Here is a 20,326-nt window from a genome sequence, read left to right as displayed (position 1 = left end):
GGGATGCGTGCACATCCATCTGCGAGCGAGGCTTTCTAGAATCCCTCGTAGACACAGGACGAAACAGACGTTTTTTTTTCTTTGTTTTCTTTTATTGTTACATTTTTTCCTCCATTCCCTTTTCCACCTTTAAAATTCATGAATCTGTGACAAACTTTACACATCTATTGCTTTCACACATTATTTACATTTTAGCATTCATAAAAAAAAAAAAAGGCATAGTTAATGACCAGAAAAGTGCTTCAGTGTAGTGGAAGAAGAAGATCATGCAAGGTGAAGTAGGTTCACAGAAAGCAAGTGGATTAGAAACTGTACAGTACATATCACCATGCAAACAAACAAAAACACAGGAACTCATAGCATATTTTGCCCACAGCAAACTGTGGTTTTCATAGCTTCATTCTGATAGACTAAATATCTATCATGGCAACAACATATAACTTAATATGTGTACTCTTAATAGCACTACTGAGAATGTGCAACCACGGAGGTGGCACACGACTAACAGTCAAAGTGAAACAGTGAAAACTGGAAAGACGGGACTTCTGCGTACGCATGCACGCACCAAAGAACCGCAGCTATAACAAACCTATGTTATATAAACAGATATATAAAGAAATCGTGCAACCAAAGAAAAGTGGCCTGGGTAGTCTTTATCATCCGTGACTGAAGGTGTTCTGAAGGAACAGAAGAGAAGCGAAGCTTGCTGAATGTGTGAACTTTTTGCAGGTAGAAATCTGGTCTTTTCTTAGCTTTTTTCCACTGGTCCCTAAATGTGAATTGTTATTGTCTTTCAGAAGAATTTGTATGACTAAAGTCCAGTTTGCACAACTCTCACAAAGTCACTCAAACGTAAGACTCCTTGGCGTGAGAAAGCTCCTCAAACACAGGCTGGCTACATCTCCGTGACACCATCTCGTGGCGGTTTGCGAACACGGACTCGGACATGGCTCTCTGGCGGAAAGGCTGCCGCCGCTCCACGACGCTGGTAGTGTCCTGCTCTGCTTGACCCAAACAGTCCTGGTTGAACACGTACTGATTGACGGAGGAGGTAATGGGAAAGTCATAGTTAACAGAGGATGGGCGGGACCTCCTCCGCTCCAGAGCGTCCTGCACAGTCATTGGCCGATACTCGGGAAGGGGACATGCATTCTGCACTGCCTGCTGGTACGATGGGGGCCGAGGGGTCAGCTTGCTGTCGGCCTGCTTAAACACCTCAATTGCTGACAGCGGCCGTTGTTTGGGTAGCGGCTCCACTGGTGTGTCCGCCTCGCTCTGTGAGTCCTCCTGGAGCGGTTCACATGGGAAGGAGTTCTCCTTATGAGAGTCCTTCTTCATGCTGTTTCTGCTGAAGGCTCCTAAGCTCCTGGTCCTCATCAGGACTTTAGTGGTTACTCGGAAAGAGTGCGAGCGCTTCTTTTCGTCTGAAATCGGCCTGGCAATGTCTTGCGCCAACTTGGGAGCCGCTGAAGGCTGGCTGGCGGTGTTAGCCCTCCTCGAGCACCTCGGTGACCCCAGCGGTGAACTGGTGAAAACGGAGCAATCTGACTGGTTAGAGGCAGCGCTCTCCAGGGAAGAGCATGAACAGTCCTTGCGCATGTAGGGCAGCTGGTCCATGTTGGAGCTGCTGCTCAGTTTTGGAAAGTGCAGAACCGACTGGGCTCCGCCTTGACGCCTGAGCAAGAAGGAGTCGTCGGAGATCTGCTTCTTCAGAGGCTGCTCCTCGAAGTTCTCCATCCTCTTCATGGAGCAGTCGTCCTGGCTCCTGGCGTGGCTGCGCAGGATCTCGAGGTCAGCCGAGGGGTGGATGATGGGCTCGGAGCAGCGGCGGTTGAACGGCGGGTTCCCGTTGAAGACGGTGTCGGAAGACCAAGAGGTAATGGCCGTGCTGGGACTGAGGGAGGACGTCGAGGAGGACGAGCCGTACTCTTTGTGCGCGCACGTGACGCCCTCTCCCGCCTCTCCATCTCCATCTGGGTCGGTGCTGTCGTAAGCGGAGTCGTGATGCTGGGAAGACACGGAGTCTGGAGGAGGAGGAGGAGGACATGATTAGGACCCAGTTTCATTTTGCCACAAGGGTCCTTTTGCATGTCTAACAGATCGTTATTGTCTAGTAGAATAAATCACATTAATGGATGTGGTATTGAATCAAGGTTGGAGGAAGTGAAAGTGAGAAATGACGTTTAACCCATCTCTCCACACCCACGGGGTCCACTCCCTAACGGACTCAAACTGTAAAGATTTGAACGTCAATTTACCTTCATCTGTGTCCAGCAGGCTTGGGATGTTCTCACCAAGAATTTCACAGTTCTCAATCAGATACTGAGTTAGATCTGAGGCCTGCAGCAAAACAGAAAATGAAACACGGTGAGCACGATTTAAAACAGTATCAAAACTGGAAATGAAATTCAGATAAAGATTTATTCACACAATTCAAATCCAGACCCAGGTCAATGAAATTGATCCAACTAATTGGTTAATTAGTTAGTTACTTTTTCAAATTAGCATGTGACTAAACAAGCTGCCACCAAGAGTGTTGTGCAAATGTGCTTGTGAAACCTACTGAGGTTTTCTGCAGTGCGAACCGCAAGGCTTCAAAGGAACAAAAGTGAGAGAATGCACTCATAACAAGACTCTCTACCTTTTTCATCTTCTCCTGCCGCTCATCCAGCGGAGTGTCGTCCAGCAGCAGCAGCGTGGGCCCGATGCACACCGCAAGGTTGTTGGCATCCATCTTGTTGGCCTTCGCGTTCTTGTGTATGTGGTGGAAGACGCAGATCAGGTGCTGCAGGAGGAGCTTGTTGGGCCCCGGGAGATCGTCGGTCACCCTAACAACAAGAAAAAAAAAAGAGGAAGGATTTAGAACAGGAAGAACATTAACGCGCTCTTTTTTTTTTTTTGTTGTGTCTTCCTTTTTTTTGACCAATAAAGAGAAGTGGCTGGCTCAACCTTGCAAATTGTGGACAATGTAAGCTCTTTCAAACATGCAACCATTCATGAAAACCTCCCCCCTCACTTATATAAGTGTACTGCATTTATTCTGTAAATGCATATGGTGCGTGTGAATGAAACTGATTGCTTACTTTGTAATCTCCAGAGCTCTCTGCTGAGCGTCGGCGTTTTCCAGAGCCGCCATCCACTTGTCATAAAGTTCGGACACCAGCAGGCTGCCAGGCAGTTCCTTCAGAAAACTCTGTTGGCAGGAAAAGGAGAGTTGTTAGACACAGCAGCAGAAAGCACATGCAGTGCGTTAAGCTGTGACGACAGCTCCCATCAGACTTATGCAACAACGTACTTTGAGCAGTCCGACGAGCAGCACGACCGGCTGAACCTCCATCTCCACCTCCGCGCCACAGTTGAGCTGCTCCCTGATGTCTTTCAGGTTCTTGCTGTTGCACGCCTTGCGGAAAACCCCCTCCGTGGACGGGCCTCTTTTCCTCAGCAGCCCCAGCATCTCCTGGTGAGAGCACAAGGAAAGAAAGAAAGAGTGAGTGGGCTGGAGGTCAAAGGTTTGCTGAGCAGGCTGCAAAATTTCTTGAATGCACGTGCTTGCAGAGAAGTACAGCTACAAATTTGACACAAAATGTGGCAACTCACCATGACTGGTCTGGGAAGCGAGCCGTCCTCCGGGCATATCTTGCAGAGGGGCTGCCCGAACAGCTGAGTCTTGGCGTCCGTTTCTGGGTGGCCTCCTTTCCTGATGAAGCTAGATCCACTTTTGAGCTTCTTCATCAGGTTCCGCTTCAGTCCTGATCCTGGTAGAAAAGTTTTATCCATCAGCATTTTGCATGTGAGCGCCTTCAAAGTAAACAGTGCGACATAATCAGCGGGGCCCGATGTGCACGAGTCAACGCCTGAGTGCCAGTGTGCCAAAAAAAGGTGTTTTTCTTCACTTGTTAACTCTGATCACTGGTTAGATATCCTTTCTGGTGCTTTTTTTTTCTTGTCTGTGGTTATGCTCTCTCCGGTGTCAAGTCTACACATGGCACACTGGGGCCCTCCCTCTGGCAACGCTGCCTTTGAGAGACGTCTGCAAAACCAGAAAACCAGAAACACTTTTCAAACTCACCAGTGGGCTGTGTCAGCCTGTCCTCCTGATGATTCAATTGCTTCGAGATCTTTGCATCACCCTGGCAACAAAATAGAAAAAAGAAAAAAAATGATGCGGTGACGAGCACAAGAGAGGAACATGAGCACGAGGGCGGAGATTGCCTTCACGCCGACTGTGAATGAATTACACTGAAATTAGCTACAAGCTACGCATATTTCAAGAGCTTTTTATATCCTCCAGTCTACCTAATGTCTACCCCTGTCATGAGAAGGAGCAGGTGTATATTGCTACCACTTGTTCCGCTTGCACACTTTTCATAATCAGAAGCAGATGAAATGTGTTTTTTGTTTGTTTTTCCTTTTACTTACATCAAGTGGAAACCCGATCAAGTTTTCCATGCCTCCTCCGGTTAGAGTTTTAGTCTGCAAGGAAATGAAGAGGGGGGAAAAAAGAGAGAATGAGACAAACAATTCAACTTGTTTTCACTTCTTTTCCAATCGTTTATGTTCCGGTTGGACGCGGTGCAGTGACGGAGAAAGACTTACTGCGATGCTGCCACTCAACACCTTCATGAGTACGTCGGGAGGGGAAGAAGCGCAAGCAGCCCTCGCTTTCACGTCTTTAATTTTTCTGCAAGAAAAATAAAATGTATTGGGAAATGTAGTGCAGATAGATGGCTAGACAGCTAGATAGATCGATAGCTAGATAGATAGATAGATAGATAGATAGATAGATAGATAGATAGATAGATAGATAGATAGATAGATAGATAGATAGATAGATAGATAGATAGATAGATAGATAGATACTTTATTTTATTTACATTTCTTAACAAAATCATTTGAATTCTTTAATATTTAAAGACATTATCTTAATGTTACTGCTCATACTGATCCACATCTGTGCAGCCATATTTAAAAACTGATCATAAAGGCTCCACTCTTACTGATTATAAGAACCGAAAGAGTGTCTATGACAGGGTGTTGATACAAACAACAATACTGTTCTTACCTGTGAAGAGTATCTAACCAGCGTTCTTTCACCTCAGGCGAGCTGCAGGCAAAATAACAGCATGGTATGAGTTACTAATCCACAGAGAGAACCCGAGCGAGTCAGCAGACAACAGTGGGAGGAATGAGACGAACTGTGCACCCACGGCCACTTTTAACAACTCGGTGGAAACTGGTAACTCAGTCATGGGAACAGGAAGCAGCGTCACGGCGTGCCCCCGACCAAACACGTTCCACTTCCTCGTCGGCTAGGCTCGCTTGCGGCTTCGTGTCCATCAGTGGAAACATGCAGACGAAAACACATACGCGTGCCTACGTGTACACCTGTAAACCTTCACCTTCCTTCTATGGCACCATACGGTTTGAGTTCACGAGTGACAGGGAAACAAAAAAAAAGCTTCAACTGGCTTTTCACAGGCCCCAGAATTTGTGGGCAGGAATGAAACTTTCGCACACTGATTACCAGAGTCCGAGCATCCTATCAGACGTCTCATTTTCAAACCCGGCCACTCAGAACCCTCCGGGGTAATTGTCATCTTCTTGGAATAACGTGTGAAGAAAACGGCTTCATGGTCTGATTCAAACTATTTTTGCGAGAAACGTGGGCGTGGGTGAATGAGACAAAACGACACAAATGAAGCATTGCTCATCATTTAGTGCCTTTGATCAGGAATTAAGAGCTGAGAAAAATTTACTTTCATTCCTTTGACTGAAGAAGCACGAGGCCGTTTGTCCCGCATTCCTTCTTTACTGTAAAAGCCAGCGTTTCTACATAAAGTCAGCTGATGTGAATCCCCAACGTTTAGCGGCCGACACGGCTTCCCATTTTACATTGTTTTATCTTGTGATCCGGCAGGCAGGACTTTCTCTTTGCTACTTCTCCATTTCATGGAGGCCACATGACGCTTTACTATGACAAAAAGTCTCAGGTTGCATTAATGGCATGACAGGCAAAAAAAAAAGTGATTCTTGAGAAAGACAGAAAGAAAGAAAAAGCTTAAATTGTCATGTCATGTTGTGATGCTGACGTTCTGGGAGCTGTTTGCTGTCATGGGTGGAACGGAGAAGGAAAAAGCTGTCAACAACTGTCATTAAATCATTGAATCAAGTGGCAGTAGCTCTAAACCTGAAGGAATTAATCAGTACGAGGATTTTTTGCTGGATTCGGTCATTGAAGTTGTTGTCAGTGCTCTTTTCAGTTTGCGGTTGCGTAGGCTAATCTGCTATTCATGCTCAACAACACTCTAACATCCCCATTTGAACCAAGAGTCAATCAGTCAAGAATCATTTATTGTCATTGTGTGAGGACATAACGACATTTTGGAAAGTATCGTACAGCTACGGTGGTGTAAATGTAAAAATATTATAATGAGCACTATTATAATGGGGGTGTGAGGAGGAGGGGGTGATTGATGTTATTTGGGTATTTATATTGATCAGAGCTGAAAACAGGACCAGGATGAACAACAATCGACTGCAGATCATCATAGCTACACCCATGCATTATTATGCTTAGGCATGGATTCAAGTGTACTTGAAAGACCACTTTGTGCGCTGGTGCAGGCGTGTGAATCGAGCGCATCCTCACCAGAAACACACCAGACAATAGGTGAGATCCCAGGCCAGTACGACAGTCAGCCTGAGGTCAATATCCCCGGTCGTTCCGTCTTCTTCCTCCTGCTCATCCTCAAATCCGTAAAGCCAGATGTCCTCGAGGCTCACTCTGTGCTTCAGGCGGTAGCTGGCGGTTGACCTGTTAGCAGAAGCCAAAAAAAAAAAAAAAAAAAGGGAAGGCGACAATTCCTCTAAATAGTGTTTTTGGAGTTATTTCAGTCTCACCGTGTGGGTTTGGGTTTCATAGATGTTTGGTTTTTGTGGACTGAATTTTTAACATGTTACATTTGTGTTATAACCATAATCAAGATTTAAAGAACAAAAAGCATATTTAACAGCGTCAGGGAGAAACAAGTTAACATTTTTATTAATAATCCTTGTTTATGATACGAGACACGACATATGGATCGATAAGCTTTAGAGCTTTTGCTAAGAATATTTGTGAGTTTTAGGGTGAGCCAAGCTAGCTGTTGCCCACTATGTTGTTTTTAGGTTAGGATGACTCGCTTCTGGCTAGATTAATATTTAGACATATTTATTCTTTATATACAAACATGACTGAATGAAAGATTTGACATCTTTGTCAAGTGTATTTATGAACTCTAGGCTGAGCATAACAAGCAGTTTCCCCTGTGTACACGCTAAGCTAACTAGCTAAGGTGATTAGTTGATACTGATTAATGAAACAGTATTTAAAATGTATGGACTATTAATGTTACTAAGCATATTCATTAGCTTTGGTCATGGCAACGATAGCTGTTTATCTGTCTTCAAACTAAACTAACTCTTCCTTCATATTTATTCTACCAACATGAGAGGTGATCGGTAATTAACAAACACTAAAGATTTTACATTTCTCTTGAATGATGATTAAGATGTGTGACCAAGACAAGCTCCATAATAATTTTACTAACATGGCAGGTGATTAGCTTATGTGGTTAACTTGTACAATGTTGTTTCTTTACTGATACTGGCTCATTAGCATATTAATTAGCTAGTTAATCATATTTAAGCACATTATATCATATTTAAACCATCATTAGCCCGGGTTAACATAAAGACTTCAGAGTTGTCTCAAATACTACTGACAGAGGATGGCTACAACATGTTAACCAGCACACTTTAGCAGTTGCTAACCATATTTATGAGCTGTGGTCATAGACAAGCTAGCTAGCTAGTATTTATGTCAAGCCTACTGACACTAGAGATATTTATCTTGCCATCTAAATAAACTAAACATTACAGTTCTGTTAAATGTTGTGTCCTATGAGTCGATTGTTTTCTTCTGTAGTGCTTAATGCCAAAACAATTAGCATTCTGAAAATTAGTCAAAATGACTAATGATTGACCAAGGTGGAGTCCTCATGTGTTTATGCTCATGTTTCTCCCCAACACGCTCAGAAAGAAACTAATGAACAATGAACAATGAGTAACACGAGACACAATCATCTCTAGAAGAATTTATAGACTCGAACGTGTGTTTACTGTATCATACTGTTGTCCCAGCTGTGCGTACCTACAGGAACAGTGGGCTGATTGTGGTACAGAGATGAGTGTCTACACCCTCCCACTCAAGAGCGGCAAAACTTCCAGCGACATTAAAAAAAAAAACAAATCTACTCTGACAAAGCTGGGCAGCCAGGGATTGTTAAACCTTGCTCATATGGGTTCAGTGTGTTCAGTTACGTTGTCAATGTGGAAAACAAGGATGTTTTTATCATACTTTGTACCCAATAATCAAAACTGAAATGACTAATTATCACTAAAATACTTTAAAGGGAAGTTGTAAATGAATAATTGTCTGTCTGTTTTGAAGTTTAAATCTTGGGGTTAGATGGGTCAAAACATATGAACACATTATTGTAAACATTGAGTTTCCTCTCAAATAACTTCCCTGAGAGGGAACCACCTTGCTTTCTTTTGCCATAAAGCTGGGTAGTTTGGAGATTCCCCAGCAGTCTGAGCAAACTGGCCAGAAATACACGTTTTTGTTTTCACTTCCTCTTTGGCGCACCATTTTCAACTGCCCATAGTTATATGACATTTCGAACAGAAACTTACGAAAATACCACACCAGCATTACAACAGAGTTTCCTCTTTAAATATATCTAAAGTCAGTTTGATAAGTAGAAAATGAATTAATATCTTACTTGAGTTTGGCGAAGACAATAACGTCGCTGAAGAGGAACAGGTGTCTCTCGCTGGTTTTGGTGCCCTCCGTGACCTGGACGCACTCGTCCAGCAGCAGCTCTCCGTTCTCGCTGGTGAGGCCGAGGACGAATGGACTCTGGTCCACAGACACCCAGCAGGGAGCCTCCTCCCTGAGCCAGAAGACACACACCAACAAACAAAAGGGTGGGTGTCAGGGAAAGCCCACAATCTCAGTAGTCCAACTCACTTCAAAAGTCTTAAAAATTTCCCAACCCTCAGGGGCCTTTACAAATGCCAATAATGCTCAGTGTGGTGTCTGTTTATGGTCAGAGTAGATATACCACATACTAAACCTAAACTTTGTAAGAGCTGATGTACTTTAACTGACCATATTAAACCATATTAAATAGTATAAATTATATTTAAAAGAAAAGGTTCAACTTTTTGGGATGATCCAATCTTCGAGTCTGTAAAATGTTACGTTCACACCAGCTGCAACAGATGTCTGATGGTTCCCAGTCATGCAGGTCATGGAAAGACCAAAAAGAGCAACAAACTCAATGCAATGGGTGAGTAGTGATAACATCATATGGATTTGTTTTACCAGTTAACGTTTGAATGGATTCTGCGATAATGTAGTTAACGCTGCAAGATGCTAAAGAAGCTGGAGGCAAGAGATTGTTAGCTTTGATTATCTTCGTTAAGATTAGCTTTGGCAATACTGTTAAAATAGCTATAGCACTGATCTTGTCTCGTCTTGTCTTTTTTTTTTTTGTTTGGTTTAGCATAGGTCATGTTTAGAGTCACGTAAATATAAAACAAGATAAGCTAGTTTGAATCACTTGCCACAAACTGTCACTTTTCTTAACTCAAAGAGAACTAGCGGAGTTTGAGATAGAATAAATGAAGAAATATTAAAGAAAGTGCCAAACATTTTATATACCGTTTTCCTTCTTTAGGACTGTTAACTTATCTTAGCCTAGCTTAGATTACCTTAGTTAATTTGTCATATTTGGGGTTTTGTACAGGTTAAAACGTCTTTATGTAAAGTGATAACCAGTGACTTATTGTTAAAGTGTTTTTGTTGTTGTTGTTGTTTTAGATGGAAGATGGAACAATTAAAATCAGATTTTCCCTTTCCTTTCATTTAGCTTAGCTTAGTTTAGCCTGGAGTAGCATAAAGATAAAACAAGACAAGCTAGGTTGCTTCACTTACCACAAACAGTCATAATTAGATGAACTTGAAGAGCACTAGTGGAGTTTGAGATGCCGTTTCTCTTTTTTAAGAATGTCATCTTATCTTGGCCTAGATTAGTTTTATACAGTTTAAGACATCTTGATGCAAAGTGATAGCCAGTGACCTATTGTTAAAGGTTTACTGGTTAAACTTGTTAGCCTGGCTTTTCCTTTTCATACATTTTAATATTGTTTTACTTACAGTTAATGTAATTAAACTTAATCATGCTGAGTGTTGGTACTCTGCTCAACTCTGCTTTCAGGCATTTTGCTGAGTCTCTTAGCTTCAGGTTGAAAAAAGCTCAACAAGATGAAGTTTCACAGACATGTGAAGTCGGTGTTTTCACATATTCAGATAAAGCAGAACTAGTACTTACTACAACTTAATGTATGGCATCTGACAGTTTTTATAACACGCTGTTTCACATGTTACGTAACCCCTTAAACATGAATATGAACCATTTTCTGAGATGTAATTTTATTTGACATTTCAAAATACATATGTAACCCATTAGTTTTGCATGAGCGACGTATGAAAGCAGACAGTTAAAACCATAATTGGTATTCATGAGACTGTCTGCCTTGTAGTTACAAGTAAGTGCTCATCCCGGAGCGCCTCATCGAAATTCGTTAACAGACTCGCCACCAAGAATTTATTCCAAGACATTTTGTTTCATCGTCACAAAAGATTGTTAAGACATCGTGAGTGCAGGAAATTCATTTAACCAATTAGTGGCAGGACCTCTTTCAACTCCTCTGCCAGTAGAGTTTTGATTTTTCTCAGAAGTTTCATCATGAAAAAAAAAGAAAAAGGGTACGGAAATCAATAGCCTCCAATGGTGTAATCCTTCCTCCACATATCACAAATACCAGGGAATAATGCTTTAATCTCGAGAAAAATGTCAGATCTGTGAAGGAGACATCGCCTACTAGACAAGGTCAGTATATCAATGGGATGAGAGATGTGTTTTTATTACGTGAATCACAGACGAATGCACTAAAAAAAAAAAAAAAAGGTTGACTTAAGCTTGGTTGTTTATTCAGCTGAGAGGTTAGGGTGTATATTCCTTTTCATTTCCCTGACCTTCTCCAGGAAACTGGACTTAGTCTTAAAATAGAAAAACTAGAATTGACGTTCGATTCTTTTGCTTTATTATGGACTTTTATGGAATCTAATCTCAGGTGACATTTTAAAACAAACTGCACTCCCTGACTTTTACGTCTGATTGGTGAAATGTAATTCTAGGATTAATAAAAAAACAAACAAAAAAAAAAAGGTGTTGTTGTTGCCCTCGCTGTGTGTCAAACAGACATTCGAGGTGCAGACCAAACAAGTAAGAGTTGTTGTTTGTTCGAAGCGACTGTGAAACCACTTTTGGTGATTGCTCATCCCACTGCCTCTGGGTTCAGGGCTGAAATTCAAATTGTCGCAGTGCAGGTACTTTCCCTGTCAACCTGTTCTGGCCTTGTGGCCTACAGAGGATGACACATAAAATGCCGGCAAATCAAACCAGTGGGAGAAGTTAATGTGGAGTTACCAACAACATAAGTCATACAACGGCACAAATAACACAAACCCCTGCTGATAAAATGTTAATGTCACACAAAGTCTCTCCCTAAATGCTTTATATGAGTAATCTGATATAAATACTATTGTGGTTCCTCTGGTATAATTATATCAAACCTCCAAACGGTTAATGACCTCTCTTTATAGTTCCACTTCTACGTATGTGCAGTCCCACTGTAGTGAAACTAACACCCACAAAGCACCCCCTCTCAAGGAAACGCATGACGCTTTGTGCACTTTGTGCGTCGAGCGCGTGGACGTGTTAGAGTGGGATGTGTCTGACATTTGTCTTTTGCTTTAAAGGACTCGCCTACTGGGTGCCCTGGTGGTCTCGGGCTCGGCGACTGCTGATGCCAACTCCAAAAGGTTAAAAAGATAAATGATGTCGGAGAAGCGGAGCCCACATGTCTGATCTGACCACACTCTAAACAGGTTGTAGGTGTGTTGACGTGACTGAGCTGTTTGAGTCGGACGACTGGAGCCAAAACAAGGCTGAAAACCATCTATATTTAAATTAGTTCATGTTATTGTGGAGCAAAGTGTTCATTATAATAATTAACTCAGCAAGTAAAAATTCTGCCAGTGAACTTACACAACAAGGACCATACATATAGTTAATTCTTATAGGCAAGAGGAGTTTATGTTGAATTAAATGTGCAATAAAATGTCTTAATCGGATGTAAATTTTAGGTTTAAACTGAGTTCCCTCACGTCTGCCTCAAACTGGAAAAAAAAAAGAACCACAGGCAACGTAAGGTCGACTCTGACGTTGCCTCGTGTTGTTGCCCTGAATGCGCAGCAAAGACTAGCGATAACGGCCAGCAGGCACAAACGATCTGCATCCTAGATGACTGTGTTGCTGTGAAACCATTTACTCGTCCCCTCCGTCTCTTTTCTCGCGCACTCGTTTGGCATCGAGTAAACACAATTGAATCTGCTAAAAAAGGCTGCTGACCAGATGACTAAACTACTGTTTCTCTACCACTATTAGTCAGAATTGTTTTAATCTCCCCTTAGAGGAAACCCAAAGCAAAAACATGACAGGAAGTTTAGGATTAATGGATAAGACTGTGTTATTCTAATGATAATGGGTTTGTGTTGCATGTGGTCGGGTATCTGTATGTGACACAGATTAAACGACTTCCTCTGAATTAATTCAGAGGTCTGAAAAGGTCAACCGTCTCACGGTTCAGCGCTCACGGCGGCAGCCAGTTAACAGGGTTCACTGTCAGATCAGTATCACCCGTGGAGCTTGGCCCAAGGGAAGTTTAACAAGAGCGTTTTCAGGTTGTTGTTTCAAAACGCTGCTGTGTAAATCCCCACAGGAACATCTGGGTTTGTGGCCTGAAGTGAGTAGGCAGATGTGGTCTGCAGGGCGATAGTAATGTGTCACCCTGAACAGGAGGAGGGATGAGAGCCTTCAGGTTACGTTCCTGTGTGCTGCCACCTGTAGGCCGGCGGGTGCAGTGACAAGGAAGTAATATTTAATATGATATTTAATATGAAAATAAAGGTTCTTTTGATAGTTTGTTTTTGTAAAGAAATTCAGAATAAATATGATTTAATAAATTTGGAACCCTGAATTTTATTTAAGGGTAGTTCTGCATTCAACAAATAATACATTTTATAGATTCAGTCTGCTCAATAACCAAGGATATCTCCTTAATTACAACATAAACGTCAAAAATATTCTCTAATAGCCTTAACCCACAAAGAAAAACAAAAAGGGCACGAGTAAGCTATTAAAGTAATTAAAGTACATTACCACACATTTGCTAATTCAGTTCAAGCATTAGCTCTGCACTCACTTTTAAATTCATTGATTTAAAATGAAAAATTACACATATTTTGAGCCTCTCGTTTCAACTTTCTCAGACGAGAGCTTCTCTCATGAGGGTTATAGTCTCGATCTAAATGATTTGTCACGTATTACTTTTTTTTTCTTAAAGGTGTGGGTGTGTGTGAATACCTGACCACGTCAGAAAAATAACGTAGAGAAGATAATCCCTAGAATCACACCTGCAGATAGCAGCTGTTGCATTTGTTGTGTACGGTGTTTCTCACTAACTCCATCGACATCTGCTGCAGCTGTGAAGCTGTCTGGTAATGAGGTCTGCTGCAGGTCAGTGTGGTTACAACTGCATGACACACAGCTGCTTTTACCTTCACATGTACCTTTACATGTGTGCAAAGCCTTTTGAACTTTGTTTCTGAAACTATTGTTATTGTCATTCCTTAATTTCTCATTTTATGAATCATATTTGACATCAAATATTGAGATAATTCAAAAATTAAACATAACCAGTAAAGCCTCCTGCGATGGCCTAAACTTTGTTCCATTTCAGTGTTTTCACATTAATCTTACTAAATGATATAGCTCATAATTAATAGCTTTACATTTTGTGACTTGTCTGTCTCTCAGTTGCTGTTCCTTTAATCCAACACACTTCAAGTTAGTGTTATTTCTGTGGCTGTGTATTCCTCTGATTAGAGGGTCAGAGAGGTGAGCTAGAGGCTACAGGCTACAGGCTAATGTTCATCTGTTGTGATATGCACGAGGTCAGAAGGAGGGCAGGCCATCAGTACGGTTGCAGATCTTCCTAGAATTTTCACTTTCAAGGAAAAGATTTTCAAGGAAAAGCTCGATATTGGGAGAAACATCCAGTTAGCTACCCAGAGCTAGCTACCTTAACCAGCCAGAGTAACTTTCAGGTAAACCATGAGCGCTACCCTTGGCTAGCAGACTCCGAGGAGAACTCTCCCTTGTTTCTTCAGTTCTGGTGAGTAAAATTAATTTTATTTACATCTTTTATGTATATTTTTTTTTTATTGGGTCGACATTGATGCTTCTGCTAGAGATGACGCATGTTGCCCTCTTGCTTTAGCAATGACATTCGTCTCACTATATGACATACCCGTCTATGATGCATGTATTTACCGGCATATCTGCATGATGTTGATGGTTTCTATAGCAGTGAGATCATAACAATCGTATTAGGAGGTGTTTTGAATAAGTTTACTGAAGGCTTAGGTTGAAAATACACTGTGATGGAGAAAGTACTACCCATCATTCTGAGAATACTTGATAACCCGCTCTGCACAATAAATAAATAAAACGCACAGGGACTGCGATCGTGTTGTAAACGCACCCACATGACCATCGGCAAATATTCAGTGGATGGTAAAAGGATGATCTGCACACCTGATAGGAGACCAAGGCATCCCCAAAGCCTTCCCAAAGACCAGTGACGGAGCAGAGCGTCGCCTCTGAGCCAAGTGTCTGAGGTGCTGTAAGAAAACAAAAGGGCACGAATTAGTGAAACCTGTTTGCGACAGTATAAAAGGAACTGTGCAGATCGTATCAGCTTTTTAACCTCTCTCCCTCCCACACAGCATACATGGTTGTCCTCTTGTTTAGAAGCCTTCGTTGTTTGAATTATTTGTTTTTAACAAAAAAAAGAAGAGGGAATCAATGAGGGACCAAACCCTCTGCGTGCTCACGAAAATGATTCCTTTCACCAACCAGAGCTGCAAGCAAACAAATACCAGAATAGCTTCAGATAAGAGCGTCCTTCTGGGAAATTACTTGAGATAGCAGTCTCCCTTCATTCACACATGTCTATCAAAATAGACTCAATTTAAAATAAGAAAACTGGAAGAAAACGGAGAATAAAATGATTCCAATTTCCTCTCCTTTTGAACATACCCTTAAAGACGCTTTGTATAGTCAGACATATACGTACGCATATACTGTCTCTGTGAATGAGAAAATTTAAATAAAACACTTATATGAAAATATGAACACGCTTAGAAAAAAAGAAAAATATGTACAGAAATGTCAACAATGTAATGATGTATGTAAAGTGCAGCTTAGTGTTGTGAGTGTTTTCCAGTAGAGGACTGATAGTCTGTCTGATTGTCAGCAGGGGTGTGTGTGTGTGTGTGTGTGTGTGTGTTCGCAGCTCGGGGGAAGAAGCTGTCTCTGAGACTGTTTGTGTTTGTTTTAGGTTACGTCCACACATAACAAAACAAACAGCATGTTGCCCGGGTGGGTGGAATCTGTGGCAATGTGTCTGGCAGCGCAAACTGAGTCCTTCTTGTCCTGTGCTGTGCAGCTCCCACACCACACGGCGCAGGAAAGACTTTATTCTACACAATTATATCCATTTTTATATGACCACATATCTACATATTCATATATATTGCATTATACAGTAAATAATGAGGACACAGTGGTGTAGTGTTTTGCACCGGTGCCCTACAGCATAGGTCAAGGGGGGATGCAAAATCTTTGGTTGATTAGACATATATATATATGCTATATATTATATTTAATTTCCCCCCGCAAATTTAAATTTCTTTAAATGCATATTAACATGAATCCAACATATTTCAGTAAAGGCATAAATAGGGGTTATCTTTTATTCAGCACTTCACACATTCAGCGACACAGGAGCTGTCTCAACAGCGCACCGTTCCGCACTGGACCTGTCAATCTAAGCCTCCTGTACACATTAGGCTCCGCCCCTATCGCTGCTGAGCCAATCACGAGGCTGCATATTACACACTGGCTGAGGCTGAGGACCTCTGATCTACAGCAAGATCACACCACTGTGTTTCCAGACTCCTAAATGTAAGACTTTGCTGATCTTCTCTGTTTTTTATACAATTTATTGTATAGTATATATACATACATATCTTTTCAACTTTAAGTCAGACAAAAAAAAGTCTGGATCATATCAGCTCAGATCTGAAAACTTGAAGGTTTCGTGTCACATTTGTGTCAGTCTATTGCACAAGAGAAACATTTATCGCTTTTATCATTTTGCTGAGTGAAGGGCCGACACCCTAGTGCGGTAACATTAAGCGAAATATGAATGGACTGCGGTGAAACTGTGTTGTGTAACTATTCAGTGTGTGCGTGTTTGTATGTGTGTGTGTACGTGTCAGAGCACTCAAGGCCGAATCTCCCCGCTTTTGACAAAAATTGTCTCAGATGGTTTCGTTCACTCTGTTGAGAACCTTGACTTGAAGTCACCGAAGGAGGCTGTTTGAATGAATCCATCCACCGTTGATGGTTTGTGTTTATCTTGCTGGGGCAGTTGTAAGTGACAGCTGAAAAAAAAAAAAAACGTCTAATAATAATAAAAGATGTAAATTTTGAGAAGTAAAATGGACAAGAAATAGTTTGAAAAGCACCATTTATATTTTTCTGAGTGTGTTAAAAACTCTTATCTGAAAAACAGTATTTGTTTTGTTTTAAATATTATAAATAAATGCCCACTTGAAAACCCCAATGATCTCCTGCCATTGGCTACACTAGTTAGCTGGTGTCTTCTTGTTGGTTGCTAGTTGCTAGCTGTCTGCTAGCCAGCTGGTTGTTTTTCAGTTGGACCGGACTTCTAACTGTGTTTTTGTCTGGGATCTTGGCACAAGTGACTGTAACATCTTTTCCTGTGCAATAATGAATGTTAATGACCCGCTGACGCTTTAAAAATTGAGCCTCTGTGCAAGGTGGATCGGCCCAGACAATGATAGCGATGAATTATAATGTCAGCACAGTCCCAAATTAATCTGTCTTTTCATTTTCCCAGCAGGACCAGTCTAACAGACACACATTTGTTGATGCGAGCGAAGGAAAACAAACAGGCTTTCCGTGTTGCTGGGGCAGCTCTTGTGCTCTAATTGCTGGATGAACTGAGAAACTGGGTTGACGCGGAATTTAAAATGAGGAGAAGAAAAAAAAAAAAACGGCAACACAAAACAAACAAAAGCTGGAACACTCGACAAAGCATCTCGTTCTGCGGCCAGGTTGGCACGTCAAGTCCACTGACTCATTCTGGCCCAGGTCAACCACACAGAAGGCCGGTCTGACCCGTCCACAGCTGCAGCTGCTGTGAGTCCTGGACGCACCAATGAACATCACTGTGTGCAGACACCGCCGACTGGTAGCGCCAAAACGTTTTCTGTCCCCTTAATGAGTTTCATCACTGTAATTTTTTCGCATTTATTCGTCGTTTCTGAATGAATAACGAAGGCCTTGACGTGTAAATATGAAATGGCTCTTTAATGAAAGCGTTTTTCCACGAGCCACATGACTCAGTGTTACCATCATCCACCCACTTCATACTAAAGCAACAGCTGGCAGAATCATTTCAGTGACTCATGATTCCATTTGCACAATATACTATCACCAGCTGACAGTTTAAACAGGCAGCTGTGAAAGTGTTAACACATCCTCTGTGCACATGGGTCTTATGTCTTGAGTGTTTGAGACATTTTCTTTATAAAAAAAAAAAAAGTACTTTATACTGTTTTTTATAAATGTATTTATACTATTTACAGCCGTGAACTAATACGCCTCATCCGTTTGAGTGTTTACAGAAGCAGGATTTGAGTTTCTAAGTTTTTAGGTGACAGTAAGAATCAGAGCAAGAATGTAAAAGTTATCTTCTAAATGTAGGATTATCGTTCTGATGTGAAGAAATCAAAGGTCTTAACCTTCACCTAAAACTACTTGGTAAACACGAGTAAGAGAAACAACAACTCCTCCCTAAAGGTGTAGTCGCCTCAGCATCCGTCGTAACCTAACGAATACCTCCTCCAGAAATGTAACTCCGCATTGTGGCCATGCAAGACTTAAGAGCTTAGATTTGTTTGCTTGGTAGTAGCCTATTTAGTATTTCAGGCTGCGTCTCCATTTCCACCATTTTCGAATTTGATTGCTTTTAGATCGACGAAGATGGAACACGTCGAGGAATGGTGAACTGGGGACGTTCCGCGATACAAACTAATTTTGCTGAAAGAAAAATTAACCCGACAGGCAAAAAAGACACAGCGCCGACTAGTGTTTGGGTGGTGTTGCTACAGAGCGTTCCGCACTGATGAGAACACAAGTATAAATGGCTTGCACCAATGTTGGCTAGTACCTCACAACGTGCCCTAAATGAGCCTTCGGTCGGGTCGTGTCACAGCTAAGGTTGGTTTAGCTACGGGAAGATAAAGGAAACGCATCAACCAATGGTGATGGAGACTTTGGTAGAACTCCAGGGCAAATTTAGGCAAAAGCATAAACTTTATACAATCTCTGCCTTTGGTTTGAGAGATGTAAGAAATAAGTATCTTTCAGACGTGCAGCGATTTTCACCTTGTAAGTCGGACCTCATAGCACTTTCAGGTACAAGTTTGAATAAGCGTGCACAAGATTCTATGTTTGCTAACGCTCCTAGATATGATTCTGAGGAACCGTTTGAGATTTTCTTGGAGCATGCGCAAAAAATTTATAAAAATGGCCTAATGCAGAGATCTGAGAGAAGAAAATAATCAGGCAAGACTAGAATCATACACTGGCCGGGTCCGGCCAAATATCGACGGCTTTGTTTTGCGTAGTGTTCGCCACATTCATCGACATAAAAAGTCAACAAATGATGGCTTCAGCTATCAGCTAAACACTACCACCTGACACTGGGTCTCAGGTCTTAGTGTGAAGAGACTACAGTGTGTCTGTGGTGTGTTACGCAAACAGCCTTGTTGAAAGTTGACACCCTCATCTCAACTTGCCTGTTTCCTTTCACACATGTTCACTTCACGCTCTCTCCTTGCCCTCAGAAGTAAAACTACCTCACACCTTTACTTCACATGTCTCTGAAAGACGCGTACAGCTGCATACATGATGCTTCGGTACGTTGCTGCAGTAGGTGTCAGACACGTGAACCTGGAACAGTTAACTGGGCCACAGCCGGCGGCCTTCATCGATACTCACTGGACGCAACGAGTCTGCAGCATCATCGTAGCTTCCTCTCCTCATTTCTGCAAATCCACAATCTGGAGTGTCCATCGCGGTGGCTCCTCTGGGCGAGTCCTCAAACCAGTCTGCGCCCCAGATCGAGCCCTGTGAATGAGCCGGGGGAGCGGCTGCAGAATGACGCCCCCTGTCCCGCACAACAGCTTCTTCTGAGTGGCGCTAATGAGGGTTTAAACAATGGAGGCCTGGCTGGCACACAAAGACTAAACCTTTCCCTCCCTCCGTCCCTCCACGCCGGGCCCGTCCTGTTACGCTCCAGTGGGGCAGCTTCCTGTCATAATGAGACTGCGATGTGTCTCATCGGGACCTGTCGCCTTGTCCCCATTTCCAGGCTAACGAGGGTGAGATGCCGTGACAGCCAGGATCTCAGGACCTCACAGGTCGGCCCCACGTCCCCATTACATACAGAATATGTGCATAAAGACGTACTCCAGGTTAAGCTTTTCGCAGGTAGAGGAGGATTTCCAATAACACATAATTTTATTCTGATTTACCAAACTTATGTCTGTGTCCGAGAGTTTATTGCAAATGGTTTGTGTGTTGTGCAAAGCCAGATTTATGCATAACATTAAAAATAACAGGTATTCATTTAAAGCGGCATTTGTCTCAACAGGTGAGGAGTGCGTATGTTTTCCAAAAAGTGAAGTTGCACGTTGCATTAAAGAAAATAAAAACGAAAAAAAAAAAGAATATGATAAATATGATAAAATAAAAGACGTCTGATTGAGCCTGGCCAATCACACTCGAGCCGTGGACACGCCTCCTGTCCTGCTTCTCACACAAACTAAACAACCAGATATTTCTTGTCCTTTTGATACCGATTGATATAGAAGATGTGCCACAGATTAACTACTAGGGCAGATGTGAAGAAAGTCAAAATCAATGCTAAAACA

The 20,326-nt window shown here is 42.1% G+C and overlaps 1 protein-coding gene across 1 annotated transcript; it reads right to left on the bottom strand.

Moving 5' to 3' along the window:
* Positions 1-70: 70 nt before the first annotated feature.
* Positions 71-19,541, bottom strand: tagapb (T cell activation RhoGTPase activating protein b). The gene is made up of 14 exons (XM_047574356.1): positions 19,392-19,541; positions 14,832-14,917; positions 8,826-8,996; positions 6,650-6,814; positions 5,063-5,104; positions 4,597-4,681; positions 4,420-4,473; positions 4,070-4,130; positions 3,598-3,755; positions 3,296-3,457; positions 3,084-3,193; positions 2,642-2,828; positions 2,259-2,340; positions 71-2,024 (listed from the first exon to the last, which is right to left on the bottom strand). Exons 1-14 carry the CDS (start codon positions 19,464-19,466, stop codon positions 847-849), a joined length of 2,616 nt encoding a protein of 871 aa, XP_047430312.1. The 5' UTR covers positions 19,467-19,541; the 3' UTR covers positions 71-846.
* Positions 19,542-20,326: the final 785 nt, after the last annotated feature.

This window comes from Mugil cephalus, chromosome 21, assembly GCF_022458985.1.
Source record: "Mugil cephalus isolate CIBA_MC_2020 chromosome 21, CIBA_Mcephalus_1.1, whole genome shotgun sequence".
Taxonomy (NCBI): domain Eukaryota; kingdom Metazoa; phylum Chordata; class Actinopteri; order Mugiliformes; family Mugilidae; genus Mugil; species Mugil cephalus.
Note: the sequence above shows the minus strand (reverse complement) of the source record. Positions and strands in the feature narration are given on the sequence as shown.